The sequence below is a fragment of the Pseudoliparis swirei genome, chromosome 6 (assembly GCF_029220125.1).
Source record: "Pseudoliparis swirei isolate HS2019 ecotype Mariana Trench chromosome 6, NWPU_hadal_v1, whole genome shotgun sequence".
Lineage (NCBI taxonomy): Eukaryota > Metazoa > Chordata > Actinopteri > Perciformes > Liparidae > Pseudoliparis > Pseudoliparis swirei.
The window spans coordinates 14323691-14345913 of NC_079393.1; the positions used below are offsets into that span (position 1 = coordinate 14323691).

The 22223-nt window shown below is 41.3% G+C and overlaps 1 protein-coding gene and 1 long non-coding RNA gene across 2 annotated transcripts; one reads left to right on the forward strand and one right to left on the reverse strand.

The window, feature by feature from the left end:
- Nucleotides 1-3529: 3529 nt before the first annotated feature.
- Nucleotides 3530-19458, reverse strand: LOC130195601 (anoctamin-2). Its single transcript, XM_056417226.1, has 28 exons — nt 19351-19458; nt 16211-16378; nt 15709-16014; nt 14883-14978; nt 14482-14654; nt 13700-13754; nt 13560-13611; nt 13394-13449; nt 13075-13122; nt 12444-12508; nt 11924-12058; nt 11663-11823; nt 11269-11351; nt 10926-10937; nt 10310-10384; nt 10040-10096; nt 9631-9705; nt 9016-9217; nt 8690-8801; nt 8548-8605; nt 8351-8451; nt 8038-8201; nt 7432-7584; nt 7142-7194; nt 6073-6251; nt 5732-5837; nt 4889-5468; nt 3530-4788 (listed from the first exon to the last, which is right to left on the reverse strand). Exons 2-28 carry the CDS (start codon nt 16355-16357, stop codon nt 4121-4123), a joined length of 3972 nt encoding a protein of 1323 aa, XP_056273201.1. The 5' UTR covers nt 16358-16378; nt 19351-19458; the 3' UTR covers nt 3530-4120.
- A 311-nt stretch (nt 19459-19769) lies between these two features.
- LOC130195561 (uncharacterized) lies at nt 19770-22223 on the forward strand. The gene is made up of 4 exons (XR_008832087.1): nt 19770-19837; nt 21518-21564; nt 21907-22065; nt 22193-22223. It is a non-coding gene; the product is annotated as an uncharacterized LOC130195561 (long non-coding RNA).

Sequence of the window (22223 nt, forward strand, 5' to 3'; positions counted from 1 at the left end):
TCTGGCAATATTGCTGACAACTATTTGTAAACTAATAATATAACACGTTTACCTACTGTGTTGGACGTTGTGAGTGTCGCATTCGCGTGGTGTGTGTTGTGGTTTCGATGGTAACTGATGACCAGTCGTCTTCGGTCAGTTCTCGTTTATTGTCGCGAGAGGGCGCGCTGGTACAGCAACTGATATCCAGAGACGGCGAGATCTCTTGATATTTTTGCTCACTCTGTGTCCAAAGCGAGCAGGTCAAGTCATGAGAAAGTACTGAAATATAAAGTTTTTAAACATAAATACACAAACATTAACTCTCATTTCCCAAAACATTTCCTGTTGTGCTTTGGCTTTGCCTTGATGTGCCCCGCCAAACCATCACATTCCCACATCTAGGATTAACCTGTTATTGTTGTGGCAATCATGTTATCATGTTGTTCTTGAGATAAATACTATCGCTTAACCACGAGCATATGCAGACATGGCCATGTGAACTCACCAAACCCAATTAGTAAATGTTATCTTATCATCGGTATGTCATGTCTGACTTGCAGTAGTGTCGTTCTGATCACCCTATTCCTGGATAGAAAAGCAAATAACAACTCTGGGACCTTGGCCTGCAGCTTTACTGTTGAGACTCCACCCACTCCTCCTCTCTACCTCCATCTGCCTGATGGATCATCAAGGTCTGGATCGTGGAATACTACCAACTATTCATACACTCTGTCATATTCATTGATTGTGTTGTTACTGTGTTTTAATGTGTGTATAATGATTCATTCTGTACACATGGCATCTATTGCACCTGTCCATCCTGGAGAGGGATCCTCCTCTGTTGCTCTCCTGAAGGGTTCTTCCCTTTTTTCCCCGTGAAGGGTTGTTTGGGAGTTTTTCCTGATCTGATGTGAGGTTCTGGGACAGGGATGTCTATGTGTACAGATTGTAAAGCACTCTGAGACAAATTTGTAATTTGTGAAATTGGGCAATACAAAAAAACTGAATTTAATTTAATTGAATTATACTACAATCCAGGGATTGGAAAAAGAATCCCATCCGGTGACACATTATTTTGTGATGGAACAAACACTTAGAAGTGGTAAACTTGTAATCTTGCAGATACAGGTGCTGGACAGATGTGTCCATGGGGAACTGGTAGTTTGCTGTAGTCTCATCGTATGACCCTCAGTTGGCATCAGGATGTGTGGCTCTTACGGAAGCCTGTAAGCGCGTTTCTGACAAAACAGTTCACATTTAAAGACTGCCGTTATGCTGTCGGTGTAGTGCACGACTTTGGCTCTGTTCTCAACGGTGTCTCGTGCCCGATTTGCTAGAAGCCACTCAGCTCCCTAAAACTGTCAGTGTTATAAAACTGTCCGTGTTATGCAATGTGATGCTCACACTGATGCTTCTGATCCCATTTCAACAGGGAGTGCTGCGGCTTAGCGAGCAGCTGTAATGTCTCCAGAAATATCCCTCATTTATGATGTTAGTATTGCGGACATTGGCCACTGTTCAGTGTCATCTGATACAGTTAACAAAATCATATTTTTTCTTGAATCTCCAGCACTTTTTTTCAGCGGTGGCCACTTCTGTTACAGTACACCTACTCTGAAAACATGCAGTTACTTGAGTACAATAGATAACAAAGGCCAAGGAAGATAAAGAAGGGTCAAGAGCAATGAAAGGGGAAAAGATTAGAGGAGAAGTAAAGTCCTTTCTCTGGACTCTGCCCATAACAGAGTGTAGATAAAAACATGTTATTAATAGTTAGAAAACTACCATTAAAAGGAGAAATCATGGTTATAAATAATTCAATATATTTCCTGTAATGGCTAGATTTCTTCACTGGAATGCAATATTACGCATATTAAGTAGTGTCTCTGAACGTCAATTTTAGTTAATAAGTCAGCATCAGAAAAGGAGTATACATACCTGCAGCAGTTTGGTCTTGACAAGTACCAACCCGAAGAGAGGGAAGCTGAGGAAGATGGATGACCCAGACAGAGTGTGTGTGACAAAGTCCATTAAAGTAAAATATAGTGTGGAACCTAAACCTAAACAAAAAATCTCCAGTTTACTTAAAAAGGGATTGAATATTCAGTCCTTTGTAGCATGTTTAAAGAATATTTTTTTTAATGAATGTATGTACATTCATTAACACTTAAACACACACGCACACACACGCACACACACACACCTTCAGTATGTCCACTGTGAGACTTACAGGGACCGGCCCGTGGGAAGCCAGTCGGTTACTTCAAGTTCATGTACTGCACTTCATAATCCACATCCGATAACAGCCCTAAATAGATTATAGACAGTATGTTCAGTCTTAGCTAATGTGGAGCCATTCTTCAAAGCATAAAAAGTAAAAGAGAAAAAGGGTAAATATGTAATCATGAGTGAATGCTTCCTTCTGCACACTGCACCTCATGTTGTGTGTGAGGATGCAGGCTCCAGGGAGCATGTCGACTTTTTGAGCCTGCGTGTGGTCGCTCACCTGGACAGAAGCAACTGGCTCCTTCCCCCCCACTCTGCTCTGCTCATCGCTGGACTCCCCGAAATTGCTCAAGTAGCATATATACACTACCGTTCAAAAGTTTGGGATCACTTAGAAATGACTTTATTTTTCAAAGAAAAGCACTGTTTTTTCAATAAAGATAACATTAATCAGAAATACACACTATACATTGTTAATGTGGTAAATGACTATTCTAGGTGGAAACGTCTGGTTTCTATTGAAATATCTCCAGAGGTGTATAGAGGCCCATTCCCAGCAACTATCACTTCAGTGTTCTAATGGTACATTGTGTTTGCTAATCGCCTTAGAAGACTAATGTCTGATTAGAAAACCCGTGCAATTATGTTAGCACAGCTGAAAACAGTTATGCTGGTGATATAAGCTATACAACTGGCCTTCCTTTGAGCTTGAAGTTTGTAGAACAAAATTAATATTTCAAATATTAATCATTATTTCTAACCTTGTCAATGTCTTGACTATATTTTATATTCATTTGATAAATAAAAGTGTGATTTTTCATGGAAGACACGAAATTGTCTGGGTGATCCCAAACTTTTGAACGGTAGTGTATGTTTGCTGTTGTAAATGTGAAGCTGCAGCAGTCTTTGAAATGTGGGATAGATACTCTCACCTGCAATAATTTTGTTCCCTCAATATTTTGAAGAACACACTGAGTATACATATCAAAATACAGCATACAGAATAATTGCTCAATCATTCACTACACACCAGAGGGGGGCAACAAATACAACACAGTAGACTGTCATCAGCTCCCAATCAGGATTTACTCTGTATGAATGATGGGTGTGTTGCTGTTAGTCTCGTGTTAACAACTTTAATCAGCTTGCCATCTCTAAAAAAGGTGCTTTGTTAATAAGCGTCTTTTATATTTTCTGAATATGGAGGAATTCTTCTGCAAAAATATAATAGTGCCAATGTTGCCTTTGCTGTCAGTTATCAAAGTGAATAAATCCAGAATAAAAATCCATGACCTTGAGATTTCAGAGAGAAAAGCAGATATAAAAAGTTGTCCTTTTTTAATTGTAATTTCACATTTTTATATATCAAAACATCTAAAAATAAACAGTAGAGCTACAAGCATCAGTGTATATACTAGCTGTCCTGTATATGTGTCCTTATTGATCTGGTCTACAAGGCAGCACTGCTGCATATGTGTGGATGATAAACAGAGGAGCAGTGGCTATTGAGCTGTGAAAACAAACCATCAAAAAAATATAATAAGAATAATACAAAATATGGAAATAGAAGAGGTTAAAGTTCAATTGGTATTGTTTCTCGAGCATGGTCGGGAGAGTTTCTGAGCAGTCTTTCTCTGAATTGTCAAGTAGTCTCCTTGTCAGTGTCAGCCCTAAACCACGGAGTGGCGTAAACATCTCCATGAACATTAAGAGGATCAAAAGGACGTTCAGTAGATCTGGATGGTCTCTCTTCAGACCCCAGGTATTATCTATGCAAATACGGAGGACAGACGGAGGTCTCCAGGCACAGACGGGAGAAGCTTATCTGGATACTCCTCCCCCTCCTTCTGCCACAATGTGTCCCTTTCCCTTGTCTTCCAGCTCTCCTCATACTGGCGTGTTGCATTTCAGTTCACTGGGGAAAGGGGGGATGCAGCTTTGTGAAGCTGGCGGAATGGCTGGGCTTGGTGGAGCGCTCCTCAGGACCAGGGACTCTGTGTCGTGGAGGCAGGGTGGAGCACCGTGCTTTGCCCCTGGAGCGTGGCTGTTGAGTCGGAGGGCCTTTCAGCGCGAATAGTTCACTGGGAGTTGTGGGCTGTTGGGCTGATGGGGACTCTGTGGGCTGTTGGGCTGATGGGGACTCTGTGGGATGCGGAGATGATGTTGACCCCGGTGTGTGTGGGGGAGGGAACGGGTTGGCTGAGGCTGACAATGTAGAGCCAAGGGGAACCAGGGGAACCAGGGGAATAAGTGTGGCTGCCTGCTGGAACCTCGTGAGGCTGGTGGAGTGGCTTGGCCGCGGCAGGCTGTAGCAAGCCTCAGCCCCTTTGTGGCGGGAAGGCAGGGTGGAACAGCGGGCCTTTGCCCTTGAGCCTTGCTCTCTGGGAGGAGGAGCAAGTAGTGAGAAAAGCCTAGTTTCACTATCGGATGCCATTTCTGCCCCGGAGCTCTTCAGACTCTGAGATGAGCCTCTTGTAGATGACGGATGTGACAGAGACTTCTGGTGTTTCTGGCATTCCTGTTGGGAGTCTGAGCGGGGAAACTCTGTATCTTTGATTGGGCTCGATATGAGTTCTTCATCTATGTGAGCATAAAAGAAAGAAGAAGAAAAAATTAATCTCAAGACATAAACAAGACCAGTGAAAGTAGACAACAGAGACATACGGTGTTCTCCTCTCACCTAACAGGCCCAGCTCGCTCATGAGTTTGTCCAGGTCGATAGTAAAATCATCCATCTCAAGTGCTTTATCGTCAACTTCCTTTTCTTCTTCTTTTCTTTCATCTACCTTCTCTTTCTCTTCTCCTCCCTCTTCCTCACCATCTCCCTTTCCATCCTTTTTATTTACGTCTTCATCTTTTTCCTTTTCTCCCCCTTCTACCTCTGCACCATCCTCTTCTCCCTCTCCTCCTTGCTTCTCCGGTCCATTTTCTTCGACTTCTTCAAATGACTTCCCGACCTCTGGATCACCGTCATTGCTCCTCCTCCTCGGTTCATCCAGATTGATCTCAACCCTTTCCTCCTCCACTTGTTGCTCCTCTATTTCTTCCGGGGGTGCCTCCACCACAATCTCTATGTTGGCGCTAAAGCAGTGGATGGAGCGTTTCGGGGAGTGAGATTTGGCACGTGCTTCTTGTTCTTGGTCTTGATTCAGCAGAAACTCCATCAGCATCATGTTCTCTTTCTTCAGCTGTTCTCGCAGAGATCGCGGTACGTCTGGTATCATCCAGGCCACCAACATACTGAGGAACATGGCGAGGTTCTAAAAGGGAAAAGAAAGGTTTCCCTGAGAGATCCCTGACCTCAGACGGACATTAACATATGCACAATTGTAAATAGTATGTCCCCACATTACATTTCATTTAGCTTACGCTTTTATCCGAAGCAACTTACAATAAGTGCATTCAACCATGGGAGTACACACTCAGAACAACAAGAATCAAGAAAGTACAATTTCCTCAATAAAGCTATACTACACAGTGCTATAGGTAAGTGCCATTTAAGTGCTAATAAAGTGCTCCATACCTGGAAGAATATGACGAAGGCCAATCTTGCAGCCAGGACCGACCAGTACTGTTTAGAGAAGGTGTAGGCATCTGGGTCCCAAGGTGGGTCTCTGTAGTCCTTATACCTGAAAGACAAACAGTGTATTTGCAAGGAGGAATCTTGAACACGTTAACACCACAAGAAAACAATCTCATTATCCTTATTCTTATTTGCCTCAGTAAAACCATGCATAAAGCCACATTTGACAGTTTCAGAAAACTCCAGTTATGTTTAAGATTTAGTAAGTAAGAGTTAAGCCGCTGGGCTCAAGGATTCAAAGGAAAATCCAGGTGTGTCTGGGTTAAATGAGTCACTCTGACCTGCACATAGAGACTCCGGTGATGAGGGTGGTGGTGGGCGCGCTGCCCAGTGGGAAGTTGCTGACATTAAAGTAGGACAGGGAGTGATCTGTGTATCCATTCATGGTGCCATTTACACTGTACATGTACTGGTAAACCATGCGTGGAACAAACTCTGACGTGAAGGAGATGACAAACGCCTGAGAAGACAAACAAGGAGTGGAAATGACAACACTGTATTATGAAACATCATTGTGTACCAGTTACTGCCGGCACATTGACTCGTCTTCAGCTATATTCCACTTTAAAAGGCTAAACTGTACTCATATAATTATTTTGACATCTACCTCCAACAACTAGATTCATTTGAATAATAATTTTTTTTAATTTCCAAATTCCTCTATTACTCTCTCTCTTACTGTCAGATGACATTGTACCCATGATTATTGAGGCTGACTCAGACATAGACTTAAAGGTACTCTGTGACATATTTGACCATCAGTAGTGATATAGAGTTATGTTTGTACCAGCCGTGACCGACAGCGCTGGTATTCCTTTCATCTTGTAAGTCTGTGTGTTTGTCATCATGGAGAAATTGACTGTTAATGTTGAATTGACAGTAGCTGTCACAGTAAGCTGTTCCAGTGAGCCAGCATGCACCATAACGGGACCTCTAAGTGGATTGAAGCCATCACTAATGTTATTGAATACACCTGTGCCATTCCTCAAGCCCAGACAAGTCCAACATTTCTGCTGTGTTAAAAGGTCTTTTTGCCCCTCCCCCTCACGCCGCTGGTGCAATCCCATCACAAGATGGTCTAAAGTTATGAGTAGTCCCCTTTTTGTGATGTGATACACGTTCCTGCCACTGGTTTGTGTTACTACTCCAGTGATAGACAGGTGGCTCAGGTGATGGAGTGTAGCAAAGCACCAACAAAGGAGAACAACACAGCCAGCTAGAAAACACAAAGGTAAATTCATTCAAGCAAATTGTTCCTTCCTTGAAAACTTCTATGGACACTTTCTGCCAGAGGTCAAAGGTTATGGGCACAGTGGTAATACTCACTCACTCACTCACTCACACACTTACATTGGTAATGACAGAAAACTTGCTGATTCCACAGAGAATGTTGTACCAAATCCCTGGACAAAGCATGTGCATGAAAAGAGACAGAGCGGGAAAAGGAGGTGTGTGTGTGTGTGTGTGTGCGTGAGTGTGTGTATTTGTGTAAAAGTGACAGACAGACATGGAGACAAAGAGACAAAAACGGAGGGGGAGAGTGGAGGAAAGGAAGACAAAGTGATTAAAAGTCCCAGGAGAGCTTGATTCACATTCACACAGAGACAGACAGTGGATGCACTCTCACACGTCGTCTGTACCTATGTCTTTACACCTCACAGCATCCGGCCGTCGGATCTCGGTGACAAATTTTGAAGCATCGAGTCGAATCTCAATGATGTTGTTGAGCAGAGCGAACGCTGGCGCCAGCGGGAAGGAGGCCACGAACAGAGACACAAACCCATACTGGATAACTGTAATTACATATATATAAACACACACATAGTTAAATAATTATACTCAGGCTACATTCACACCATTAATTAACTGTTGCTCAGAGAAACATGTCATCCACGCTGAAATGAATCACTGGTAGACCTGGCCATTTGTTTTCTTACAGAAAAGGGTCATGTGATCGTGGCGTGACAAATCAGGGAAGGACAGGTTGTGACTGCTAAGACCCAATTAAGTAGCAAACGTGGCCGTCTCCGTCAGCATTTCTAAACTTATCCGTTTGCGCCCGTCTACACAAGGACGTGACCACCCGGGAGATTTCAAACTTATCTGTCCTCGGGAGCGTTTCTAAACAAATCCATTTTCGGTGCTCCAAAACGTTGGCGCAGTGGGACGCTCAGTGTAAAGGTAGCGAAAGAAAGGCTTTTAAAATAGAAACGCAGTCGTGTAGACATGGCCTAAAACAGACTCACTCATCTCCATGTACTCCGGGGTCACGCCTTCATAGGGTTCGAGAGCGAAATCTTTGTCCGATTGTTGCTTTGGTCTCTTCTCTTCCGGATCATTCTGCTCTTTCTCTGCCGCTCTTTTATTTACTTTTTCTTCCTGCATTGTTCTGTACATCTTTTTCAGCTTACTGCAAAAAAAAAGGAAAACCCGAAACAGAGGACGTCAGAGCAAATACTTTAAATGTTATAAATGTTTTGTGAGTGTATTCTTTGCAGGAAAAAGTAAACAATATATAAATGTATAGATATATATATCGTATATAGATATAATACATACGGTATGAGAACCTCGAACAAATTGTTTTGGATGAGCTGCTTTCCGAGCATGATCATGCTGAGCTGGATGCACAACTCGATGAGGCAGCCCGGTGGAGCGCACTGTGGAGAAAAAACACACATGTACTCAAGTCATGGGTGCACATTTTCTGCACATATACATAAACAATAACAACTAATGTGTGTAACTGAGCACACCTCCTCCATGCGGTAGTCTCCAAAGACGTAAACATAATCGCCTGGCCGCCCACCAAACCTGAATGAAGAGAGGACCAAGTCACATGATAAAAAGGGAAAGAAAGACACTGGAGGGAAGTGAGTCTTAAAAAAGGACACACACCTGCCCTTGAAGAAGGCCACATAGAAAATAGGTGCAAAGGCGTTCATTGACTTGAGGAAGAAAGATTTAAAGATCAGCTTCTCTTCAAACTCTTCCTTCGTCTTTGGAAGTTCTATCGGAAGAGAGACACAACCAACGTAAACACATCATGCTCAGCAGACCTGCTCATAAGAGTATGTTACAATCACAGTGAGTGACTTTCAACCAAACGTGTGCTTCCTAAACCAGTAACATGGCCTTTCATGCTCCATAGCTCTACTAACATGTTGCCACATTCTGTTTCCAGTGGAGCATATAACGATGTGAGTTATCATGAAATACTATACCCAGCTCAGTCAGCCACACAGCGATGGCTCCATAGACTTCCTCCAGCACCAGAACCACCAGCATGTTCAGGATGATGCCCGTCGTGGTGACGGTCATCCTCACGCTGGCCTTGGCTTCAGGATCAGGGTTCATGGACCAAACGCTTAACATGCAGATGCGGTAAACTGCCACCCCAAACACAGCTGAGAAGGTTACGAAGATCTGGACACACAAGATTGAAACAAGTTGGATGACTCTGATGACGAAGAATATTTGCTTTCTTCAAAGAGAAGTCTTTATGATGAAATTATATTATTATTAATTGGTTCATAGAAATATTTCTTTTGTTTTCTTGTTTGTATCAATTTTATCGTAAGAATGGATTTATCTCATTCTGGAATAATTTCTTTTGCAATAAAAAAAATGTATCCGGTCACTACTAGATTTATGAGAAATTGATGGATACGTTAAGGGAAGCATTACCTATAATAAATATTCAAATATGTTGGTAAACTCACAGATATAATGTCAACAAAAGGAAACACTGCACATTTCTGTAAAATGACTAGTATGTTCATAATAAATGACAGAATTTAGAGTGATGTGAAAACATGGAAAGAGTTTAAATGCAGTACCAGGAGGAGTAAGGTGGACACATTGATGAGATAACCTGACAGGTGATCCTCAATGTCCAAGGTCTCTGGTTCTCGCTGTCGAGAAAAATATGCATATTACTTGGGCGCACGTGCAAACACACACACACACACACACATATGTTATGTGCAGTAATGCTGAGCACGTGTTCTGTGCACATATTATATTTTCTGTCTGGCAGTTGCATGTTTGCCATCTGATAGGACAGAAATCCCCTTCCCTTCTCCCTCCTCCCTTTTCTCGCTACCATCAGTAATCTGGGCTAATCTCAGGAAGGTAAACAGCTTTGGACTCAACCACCGGTGAGTCTGCAGGTGAAGGCGTTTCATTTTTGTCCACCAAAATAAACCGTCTCCAACGAGCAACTCTGTCCACTTAATGCAGCGTTACCTGTGAGGCCAGCATCTGGTCTGTTTCTTTATCCAAACCTTCCTCAGCTTGAGTCAACTGCAACACAATGAGAAACAATTGTCAGTTAAAACCTGTCAATTTCAACTAAGTCATACAAATGTATCTGAAACACACACACACACACACACACACAGACACACACACACACACACACACACACACACACACACACACACACACACACACACACACACACACACACACACACACACACACACACACACACACACACACACACAGACACAATACCTTCTTCTTAGACTGTGTTTTCATCTTAGCTTTCTTCTCCTGGAGGACTTCTTCATATACAGGCCTGAGCTCTTCCTGTAGCACACACGTGTACAAGTTTAAACACATGCACATGTTAAAACAAGGGATCACACCCAGTATGAAAGAAATCCTTAATATCGCAAATTCCCAGTTTGGTGGATCCATGCAGCCAAATCAATCTAAAGCTACACACTCACTCAACACAGCTATATTCAGACATGATTTGTGGCTTTTACATGACATTTGCAGTTTTAGGTTTAGATGGGTTCAAGCAACAATATTTGTAAAAGGACTGATTTTGATTATATATTTTCTCCAAACACACAAAAGCTCTTTTGCTTCCGGTTTCTTCATTAGAAGTCACAATTCACCACCGTCAAGAGTAAACAGGGTCTCTTCATCAACACCTCAGAATATGCTTCTCAAATACAAGAGAAAAGCTTGGACTCCAAAAATCAATTTGCAGGGTTGATTTGTGTTATCTGATTTTCAACTGCTTATAAATATTCCCCAAAATAGCCATGATATTTTTATAAAATAAAATATAATACAGCTTCTTAAACCAGATTGTGTTTACTTCAAGACACCTTCTCACCTGGACTCGCTCCTTCAAGCGGCAGACATAGAGAGAGAGAGAGAGAGAGAGAGAGTTACTGCCCCTTAGAGGGAAAGGGTTAATGCATGGGTGGCCATGTGTATATGTTTATGTGTGCGTTAGGGGGCGGGCACTGTTCTGACACAAATGATAATCTGCAAGGCAAACCACAACTGTCGTCATGATTGACCAGGAGGTTAACACTCTCCCTTTGACTGATTAGGCACAAACAGAAAGATTCATACTTATAATGACAAAGCAAGTGAAGGCTAGACCGACTAAGACTACATTAATCTGTGTGTGTTTATTGCTCTGGACAGTATTCTTGAATCTATTTTAGTACCTCCTCATCCTCCAAGCTCGTCAGGTCCCACATATGTTTCAGACACATCTGTCGCCTTTTCCAGTGCTCAAGGAAACAGGCAGCTACAAGACGATACACAGAAATATATATACTGTATATATATACATATTCAGAAAATGATTTTAAAAAAACACTCAAAACAATGCAGAAACACATTCCTCTATAATTCATAGAAACATGAGCCACCTTGAAGTTGACCTGAAGTACATTAACATGCAGGGTAGCTGCATAATGTTGATTTCTACCTAAATACAACGATTAGAACGAGTGATTCTCATAGTGTCCCATCATTCTCTGACTGTCACTCCTCCTGTCAGTCTCTAGGAGCTTGTCTACTCAAATAAGCCTGCTGTGCATAAGGATGTTTAGTTACCCCACAGAGACATGAAGATGGCGAAGAAGACCGTGGCTCCATTGTCAAAGAGGTATGACGTTCTTGCCAGAGAGCACACCGTACTCAGACGCCAGTAGTCACACACTCCATCACACAGGGGACACATGGTGATGTTCAGGTTGTCATCACATGCCTCCTGGCTGAACAACACAGATAAAGTCATATAAACACATGCATATTGACACTATAATGTACTTTTGATATGCATTGACAAGTATGAAGAGCTTTTTATCTACTTACCTTGGCACATTGTCATCCACAGTGAATATGCCGTACAGGAAGACAATGATGCCCAGGACAGAGGGAGGGATGAGGAGCTGAGTGTAAACACCCAGCCAGGCAAAATACAACCCAATCTGCTCTCCAAAGTACTTCCTGTTAAGGTAAAGCCATTGCATTAACGAGCTGTCTGGGTTTGCAGGTTCACAGATTCATAATGTGCCCCTCTTACGACAGAGCCTACGGTTTAATGATGGAATCCAGTGGTAAACAGTATCTTCATGGCTAGAGAAACAATTATTCCATTGAAGTTGACAGGATTCATAGAAATTAACAAGTACAAAAGACAAAGAATAAACACACCATTTAAAAAAACAACAGAGGAAAAAAAAAGCAATCGTTCATCTCTGCAGTGGTCATAACACTATTGACCTACAATTAGGACAATTTTAAATGTTGAGCTGCACTCAATCATCAATATATTAGTTCAGCAACACTTCTTTAGTCTGTCTAGACTTTAATTCACTTGTTTGCTTAATACCTGATCAGGTCCACAGGCTGGTATTTATGCATGACTCCATAGTTAGCCCATTCGTCATGAAGGAGCTGAAGGAAATCCGAGCACAGTAAAAACAGTTAATGACACAATAATACAATATTCTACACATTCTGTCAATGTAATGTTGTTGTTTTTAGGAGCAACTAGGCTCATATACATTTTTACCTGATCTACAATTTAATTAGATTTGATGTGTAAGTCTCCCTTTACATCAACATATTATAATTCTCAAGAAGTAATAACATTAAAACTGTTAATTAGCTCAAACTACAGTGTCAAATTCAGATTTGTACTGTTTCTAGATTGTAGAAAATCAAACATGTCTGATGTATTTATGTGGGAGGTCTGACGAGTCTGAAGCTCAACAGTGATGCCGCAGATTATAATCCAAAACCACGACATACTAAAGAGATAATGTGTGCCAACTGATGATGGCCCTATTTTGCAAGATTAGAACAAGCTCACCATAAATTGTCATGGTAAAATCAGAACAAACATCTGTCGGTTCTCGCCTTAGGAAGAGTCACTGGCCTCATCTCCAATGACTAATACTAGGAGCAGGGTAGTTTTGAAAACACTTTGTCAAAGACCCATTAGAGGACACTCATCTCACCTGTCTGTCATTTCGCTGATCTTTCCGTCCTCTCCTTGTGAACGACCCCTGAAGAAAAAATATGTAGGATCTTTAAATAGAGATGCACTTCCTAACTGAATGCCATGTTGTATGCAACTCTGGATTGGGAAGAGTATATTTCCATTGAGATTGTTCAGATTTTCCATTTTTCCCCCTATTTGTATGAACGTCCATCCTGCAGATACATTGACTTACCTGTCCTGCATGACACAACAAAGTCTTCTGTGCACATTAGATGTAGCACACACTAATGTATGTTCACATCGGCCAGTGGAGGTGCATTTCTTGTTATACTCACATCATGCAGAGAAAAGGCAGAGTCGTAGACACCCCGAGCCAATAATGAGTTGATGCCTTATGACACAAAGAGGAAAAGCCACACAGTGTCATGGACACGTTCAGTTTTGTGACTGAAAGCATGAAATATGACTGACATAATAACACGACAGCAAGTTAGACCTCACCAGTGGTTTGGCAAGTTTGTCTGCAGGTAGTACGTGAAATAATCTCAACGACCTAGACACAAACAAAGCAAAAAGTCCAAATACATACTCAGCATATTCCTCTTAATATATAATGAAAATATATTTGTTCTTGGACTCACTATTCTGCTGCGTGTTGCATTATCAAATAAAGTTTCTGTTGAGTTGATGTCGTACCTGCAAGAAATGACGATAACAGTTCAATATTAAAAATAGACGTGTTAACCAAATGTATGGATCATAGCGGGATCACTGTTTGCTCTTTGACATTTTGTTGAGTCAAATAGTTTGGTAAACTTAAGTTTTTTAAACTTTGGTATACATATTTAATAAGGGACAGTGCACATTAATAAAAACATTTCTATAAATGTGCCAGAGTTAGCCAAGAGGCTTTTTTTTCATCTGTAGTCCCGAGAGCCAGATGTCAACAAAAAAACTAAAAACATAAGATTAAATACAATTTATGGACAAAGCAAATACAAGTAAAGATTCAATTTCTATGAAAGCTCCACCATGTTATGATGAAAGCACGCCGCTTGCAGGTGACGTAGATATCAGGGTTGTATCTAAGTCACTGCCCATGACTGAACTGAAAGGAATGTGTGTCCCCAGCAAAGGCCACTCCTACAGGGGGGTAGGTTGTCGATTCCACTCCACTACATGTGTGCATGTGTGCTTGTGTGCAAGTAAGATTGTGTGCATGTGAGTATGTGTGCTCGTGTGCATGTGAGCGTGTGTGCTTGTGTACATGTGTGCACGTGTTCATCTGTGCTTGTGTGCATGTGTTTATGTATCCATGTGTGCATGTGAGTATGTGTGCTTGTGAGTGTGTGTGCATGTGTGCATGTGAGTATGTGTGCATCTGTGCATGTGTGCATGTGTGCATGACAGTCCAGGGACTCACAGGTGGAGCTTGTCTCTGATAAAAGGGTGTTTGAGGGTTTTGAAGCGGACGTGTGTCTCTGAATCTCTGTGAATGTCAAACTCAGGGACGTCTGGTTGAAACGGGATGTTGACTTTGCCCATTATGGAATCCCATATTCCAGCGATGCCCATCCGTTTCCGCAATTCAAACTTCTGCTCAATGAAAACATGCATGGATTAATTACTCAGTCACACTGTGTTGTATTTACTCCACTCCACATATCTGTTACTATTCATGTAATGGCCCAACTTTGTGACATACAACTTTATTAGTCTTTATATGGGATTTTGATATGCACCCAAATTAATCTTATGCAAATATACAAAATATATGGTATATTATAGAATATTAAAGACCAGGGTGTGTAAATGGCTGCTGACCTTTTTCACAGCAACTTTGATCTTCTGAAGCTCGGCTTCTCGGCTCAGTATTGGCCATGGTATATGCAGCCGAATAAACCCCAGGCCATTTGCCCTCTGCAAATAAACACACATATTAACATACAGATTTAAATCATATTTTAACATTCACAACTGTACATATTCATATTAGATTTAGATTACAGGCCTAAATGGACATATTGATTGTGTATCTGTCTTCCTCACTCCCTTTTTTTGTGTGCATGTAATTGCTCCCGCTACTTGTTTTAAAGCAGCCATAAGAGCTTTCCCTAAACCTGTAATTATGCTACTTTATGTTCGAATGAAGATTGTTGGTTGGTATGAAATCCCATTATTTTAAGCCCAGCACCATTTAAATTGCTGTAATTACCTTAATGCAAGGCAGATACAACTGTGCATGTTAAACCAACTCCTGCTACACCTCAAATGTCTAATGTCTAATATGGTGGTCGCATTCAAATCTAAAATCTGTGTCAAACTACTTTAATTCTGATCAGAAATTTTCAAATTTATCAAGTTAAAGTTAAGGATAAATACATATATTATTATATTCCAAATAAACTCTAATCATATTTGACCTCACACAGAAACACATGATACAGCACACGGTGTACAGTGACTGTCCCTCTTTGACCCATTTAAATTTAAATGTAACCTACCAATCTCCCCTAATGTGCATTCATATGTCAGCACACACACCTCCGAGTATTGGATCACTCTCTATCAAGGCCCTGTAATCTGGCCCATAACTGTCTATAGGAGTGTACAGCAGACGAAAAATTAATCATGGTGAAAGCATACACACCTCTTTATCACGCTGTAGCTGTAGCCCAGCATCCAATAAACCCGCCTCAAACTCCTCCCTCATTACAGCCTTTTCCTCCTCGGACAGCTTTGACTCCTCCACATCTCCTACTGGTGCACCTGCCTCCACAGACTCTGCTTCCGTTTCCCATCGGCCCGATATTGGAAATGGTATAGTCCCATTGGATGTAATGGAAAGGCGTGCCTTGGACGCAAACCTTTTTTTGTATTTGTAGCAAAGGACATAATCCACTTTTCTCTGGCCATCGGCAAAAAAAAGCCCAGGGCCGAGGTCGATGCCAGACTCCTACACAAAAGCCCAAAAGCACACACAGGTAATTAACGAGGTCAGCGATGACGGTTACAAGAAGATCATTTAGGGAGAAATATAATGTAAGAGCAGGACAATTAGATAATGCTTCATGTGTCGGCTCAGGGAGGGGAAACCTGAGCCGACACATTGCAGTAGGATGTTAAAGCTTCAGGATTTGAGGAGACCGTACCGGAAGAGGGGGCTCGTCATTGTCAGGGGGGGTGATAGAGCGTCCGTTGGCAGCATCCAGCCCGAGCTCGGACAGCGATCGGGCCAATGACACAAGCTTCACTGAGTTAAAAGACGCCGACTCACTCATTTCTGTGGTGACAGGCATACGCTCTTTTCCGTTTCATCACTGTTGGTATATGAAGATAAAAACAAAGATTTCAATATTCAGACATTGTGATGACCTGCCAGCTCAGGCTGCAAATTAAGAAAAAGGTTAAATTTGCAGATGAAACATTTTTCCTTGTAGGAACAAAATATTTGATCACATTGATCCCGAATGTTTTTTTATAAAATGAAGTGAAGTCTTTGTGCGACGATTGTGACTGAACTGTAGAGTAGTACATTTTTTCCTGGTTTAAAAATGATAAATGTAAAATCCAACAATTCTCAAGGAATTAAGTAAACAGAGCAAACTCTGACAAAATAAACACAATTCCTGAATTTCTGGTTAATATAGAAAACCATGAATGACACTTGGAGGAAAAAGTGTTCAATTCATTCCTCTTTTCTTCATATTACTAAGCCTTTTTATTTTCACAACTATGACTTATTTGCTTATAAGTATGTTTTCTAGGAGCAAAATGTGCTTACATTTGTTTCAGACACTATTTTATCCAATATGCTGCATTTTGCTTTGAACGAACAGCATTTGTTTTATTTTGAAGGATCGATTATGGCATGTGGCAGTTATCCGTGTGTAAATCCAGCTAAAATACATTACACCTAGATACATTTGACGTTGATTTTACTTTAATATACGTGTTTGCAATATCACACACAGTAGTAGTTGTTGTTTTAGAGTGACAGAGTGAGCCAAGGTTAAGCTGTCTCTTCTCTTTTTCACCCAATTGAAGATGTAGGCTCAGATTAATCTCACAGTTCAATCCAAGCGGCACAGTTTACAATCTGTTGGGGTAATTTGGTCACTGGGCTCATTCTCTGGAGATCAAGCAGGATGTGTTAAGAGGAAACCAAGTATACAAGTTCACACTGACAGAAGCACATGATGATCCCCAGGCTTCAAGTGTTTAAGTGAAAATAACATAGCTAATATTCCTTAAAAGGTCAAATTAATTTTCTCAACAAACATGTTTCTCAGTGCTTGCAAGACATTTATTTGATTTTGGAGACCATTGTGGCATTTTTTCGTGACACATCGGTCATTCAAAGGCAGTCTGCCCATCAATTCAATGCCAAATGTGCTTACTTCTAAATGAGACACATTTTTCATTTTTTTGATCATCTCATGTTTGTCACAAAATGTATCTTTCAGTGACACGAAGCATTGTTACTATAGCTTTGGGTTTCACACCTCTTACCTGTGACTGTTACTGCTTTTTAAAATAAAATTATTTGATATATAACAAGTAGTGGAAATGTTCTACCCTGTGATCAGGCAGTAAGAAGTGAAAGCTACAGTTTTGGACTTAAATCTTATTTTGACACATGTACCGGATATATCATTAACACAGAGTAAAAGGTGCGATACAGATTCCATTAGTACGTGTTATAAAGGGGATTGAAAGAAAAAGAGTATTGCATGCAACAATGGTCCCACAACAGTTTTACACTTCATGTTCTAGCCGCCGGAGACACCGGGGAAAGCCATGACATGCAGATATACCAACAGTCAACCACATAAGCACATACAGAGGGCTTCAACCGTTAATCCCCTTACATATGCCCACACATACAAAATAATCCCAGTTTACCCTGTGTTGGCAAACACAGAGCCCAGATGGAAATGGAGAATGTGTCTCTTAGAGTTCAATTGGTGGAAAAGATGTTATGTAAATGATGGCTCCACCAGCACACAGTATCAGTGGTTCCCCAACTCTTTGGCTTGGAACCTGCCAAAAACCAACTGAAGGCATATGCTATAGCCGCATGCTCCATATGGTACATTCGTCACTTAGCTTATTTGTCATGATACCTTTTCTACAATGGCTGAGTTTATTCTTGCAGCTCCCAAGAATGTTCATATTGCTCATGGTAATCAATTTGCATGCACATTTTGTAGCAACATGATTTAAGCATCTCTAGAATAAGTGACAGACTACCATGTCCTGCAGCTTTTATTTGTTATTCTTATTTTTTACTCTCCTTACACTACAACCAAATATACAATATGTTTGGGTTTTGGAAATTCACACATGAATATGTTATTACTCTATTTTTGTCAGATATGATAGTTATTTATCATATAATTCTGCCAAAACAACGTGTAAAAAATGTTTACCATGAGGTCCAATATTACATAGACCTCATTGTGTTTTAATATTTTTCTAGTTTTCATGTTAGATTTCTTACCAGATAATGTTTGTGTTATTTTAAGGCCCACATATCATTTATTTGATATCCTTCCAGGAACCCGAACATGCGTCCAAGTGTGTGTCTCTGCGCGAGGCTTAAAGGCCTAAAGCCCTCTGAGAGCTCAAAGGCGAGGCAACAGTGTCAGCTGCACACTCTCAGTAACATTAACGGGCCAGAGGTCTAATGCTGCCTCTCCCGGAAAACAACAGATTACACATTGCTCATTATAAAAGCTGCTTGCTTTTTATTGCCGTAATAGAAAACAGAAAACGTACAACTCAAACAAAGACCTTAGTTTGAAAGTAGCCTATGTCTTTATGTTATGTGATTAATCAAATCAAAATCAAATAGACTTGCAGCAAACTTTGAATTTATACCTGTCTGTAAGAATCATTGTTATATATAACATCCACAACACAGCGTACATCAAACTAATTCATTTCCATTATGACTGATGTATTGTCGAGCAGGTGTCACGAGCTGTTTATTCGACACATGAGCGTTTATTCAAACGCTCATGGACGCAACAGTTGTCTGCACCCAGACGGAGATCAACTAACCCGCCTCAGCAGCCTGGCGGGGAGAGGAAGCGTAAAGGCGTTCAGTGGACGCTTTGTCCACGAGGAGGCCGACTGGACACACACGCACTCATTAATGAACGCACTAGTGCAAAAAGACGCTGTCAAAGCCGACAGGGGGAGTGAGAGTGTAAGAGTGATCAACGTCAACTGCGCACTTTTATAGATCACACTTCACATGAAAGAAAAGTGGAAAAAGTGAACTCACCAGTGCTCGTGGAGTATCAGGGCTTCTCAATGGAGATAGATAATAAGACGCGTGGAAATCACAGCCTGGCGAGGTGCTGAGATGGTGGACAATCCGCGCGCGCTCCCGGTATCGATGGCTTAACACGCGCGAGCACAGCGCGGCTAATTCCCTGACCGTTTCATACGGTCGGGAAAGAAGCGGTGCTGCATATTACACTGTAAAATGTAATAGTGGTCGACACTTACATTAAATGAGTATACTTTACTCGGCGATCAAAAATATCACTTCTTACTAGTTTTTACCAAGTAACAGTTACTTACAGGTAGAAAATAACCAATTTACTAATTGTTTTGAGTAAAGCTAACTTGATACACTCAAGTAACAAATAACGGCTGGGGTCTGAGCATGCGCGGACAGTCAGTCCATCTTCAAGACACGACTGGAAGCTGTGCAATAAAGACTTAAGTTGTGAAAAGTCTCATTTTGTCTTCTGAAGAACAATAAGGTAAGTTATCAAGCAAACAATAACTGTGTGTACAATGTTTAGTGTTTATTACTGCTGCTAATGTTAGCTAGCGTGAGTTTGCTAAGGTAACTAGCCAAATCTAGCTGACTTAGCGTTAGCTTACACTCACTGTCCATTAGCTAGTCTATAAGCAGACTTTGTTCAGGCGTGTTTTGGCGCTATATTCCGCTTTCTACATCCAGTCGCGGTTAACGGGCGTGCGGTTGCCAAGAGAGGCGCGCGCAGTAGCAAGCGTATTATAGAGAGCCGCACGGGCTCCCCCCGCAATGTCATCGAGCTGAGCCCTGCTAGTCGATTGGCAGAGTTGTTCAGGCGTGTTTTGGCGGTCACCTTAAGATTGACTCCCCCCACCCCCTCCACACACACACACTGCTCCCGGGTCGCCTGGCAAACGATTTGAATTGTTCCTGAACAAAAGTTGACGAACGCATTTTGGTCACAGGGCGCGCGACATTGAGCGACACTGGAAAGTCCGAGTTACAAGTGAATGCAGCATGCCCGTGCTTTCTGCTGAAGCTCCGTTAAGGTGTTGTTGAAACGGGTGGCACCCACGTCATTAAGAGACACATTGTACTGTTTGTAAAGCCAACAACTGTTTCTCTGGCAACTGTGTTGAAGATGTGCAAGAGGGCTGCAGCAACAGGAAGGTAACTTGTCACTAAAGCCACTGTTAGCGGGGGAATTATAGTATTTTACACTAGCTAACTCTAAGTGATTGGTGTAAGACGTTAGCCTACATGTGTAACGTTGGTTAGCTAGCAGCGAGCTATATATTGCATGTAATGTAGGGGTTTTACACTTTGGTTGGTCTTTGCTACTCCTGTGTATTTAGTTAATGAATGACTAGTGCCGTTGTAACTAAGACTTTACAACACAACACACTGCCAAAGTTAGTTCGGTAAAGTTGGAAAGAGATTCACAGATTTGGGTTTCCCGGATAAATAACTCATTAGCGAAACGGTGTTAAAACACAAAGAACACCTCTCTGGCAGACAACAAGCTAACCTTCATTTGACCAAAACGGGTGGTTCTCCGAGCTGGGCGAATAACATTGGTTTCAATGTGCGGCCAGCTGCGAGAGTCGTGCGCACAGGGGCGCAGGGACTGTCTGCATTGTGGAAAATACATACTACACAAATATCAAATAGCTTCATTATTCTGAATATTAGCATCACCGAAATGATTTCATACAGTAATCTGAACTGCCATAGTTAACACGCGAGCAGTCATCAGCTTCATGCAACGTTAATTCATCCGGTGGTGAAAGTCCCCATTAAAGCTGCAGTTGCGCATGCATACCTCTTAAGCCTCAGAGAATGCGCAAATTAATTTGACCTTTTATATGCGCCTCTTGAGCTGTCAGCTACAATAAGATGCCTGTAAAAGATAATCAAGGTGTAATCTCAATCTGCAATTTATGTTAACATTAGACAGGGGATATTGGTGGTCTTGGCTATCTTCTTTGACCTGTATAAACTCCTCAGGAAGTATGACAAGACAGCTATGTTTACTTGTGTTTATTTCAATTTTTGAATTTGTTTATGAACATGGCCTCAAATATATGTATGTACATGCATTTACATGTATACAAATAGTGTGTTTATGTATATGTATATACTGTAAGTACAGCTTCCTTTTAAATTTCTTTGTCCTTTTCAGAGAAAGTGCTGACGTCAACTGCCGGAGGGAGGGGCCGTTCACTAAAGGTAAGACACCAGCCAATAGCCTTTAATTTGGAGGATATTTCTTCTTTATAAGTTATAATCAGCAATAGAGCATTGTTAGAGATTTTGACAAAGGGTTTACAATGGTACAATTATATGATAATTAATAGATTCTCCCCAATTAAAATTATTTCTTGCAGATGCAGTGGAACTGTAAGCAGTGTATTTTGAGGGAATAATCCCAACTACCCATATCAACTTAGTTTTTACCTACAAATGAACAGTGTAATGACGTAGCTCTTGTTTGCAGATTATATATATTTTTAAATTTCTACAATGGTCCAAGCTGATTTAGTCGCTGTATGTTTTTTTCCTGTGTTCTAGGTGTTTGCCGAGTTCAACCGGATCTCCACCACAAACCTGCATAATAACTTCTTTGATGCTCTGGACCGCTTCACATCCCGCTTTGTAGCAATCTACAAGTCCAAGAAAGGAAGCGTTGGAGAGACATTGGCTGAGTTATTGCAGCAAATTGATTTGCGGGTAAGTCTGTACTGTCAAACAAACATTCTTATGATACTTGTTTCATTGTCACATTGACGAACAGCTTCGTACTGTCAGATTTTAATGTTGCATAACAATGTACTTTTTTCAAATTATCCACTTCCAGACATCAGATGTGACGGCAATGCGAACCCTCG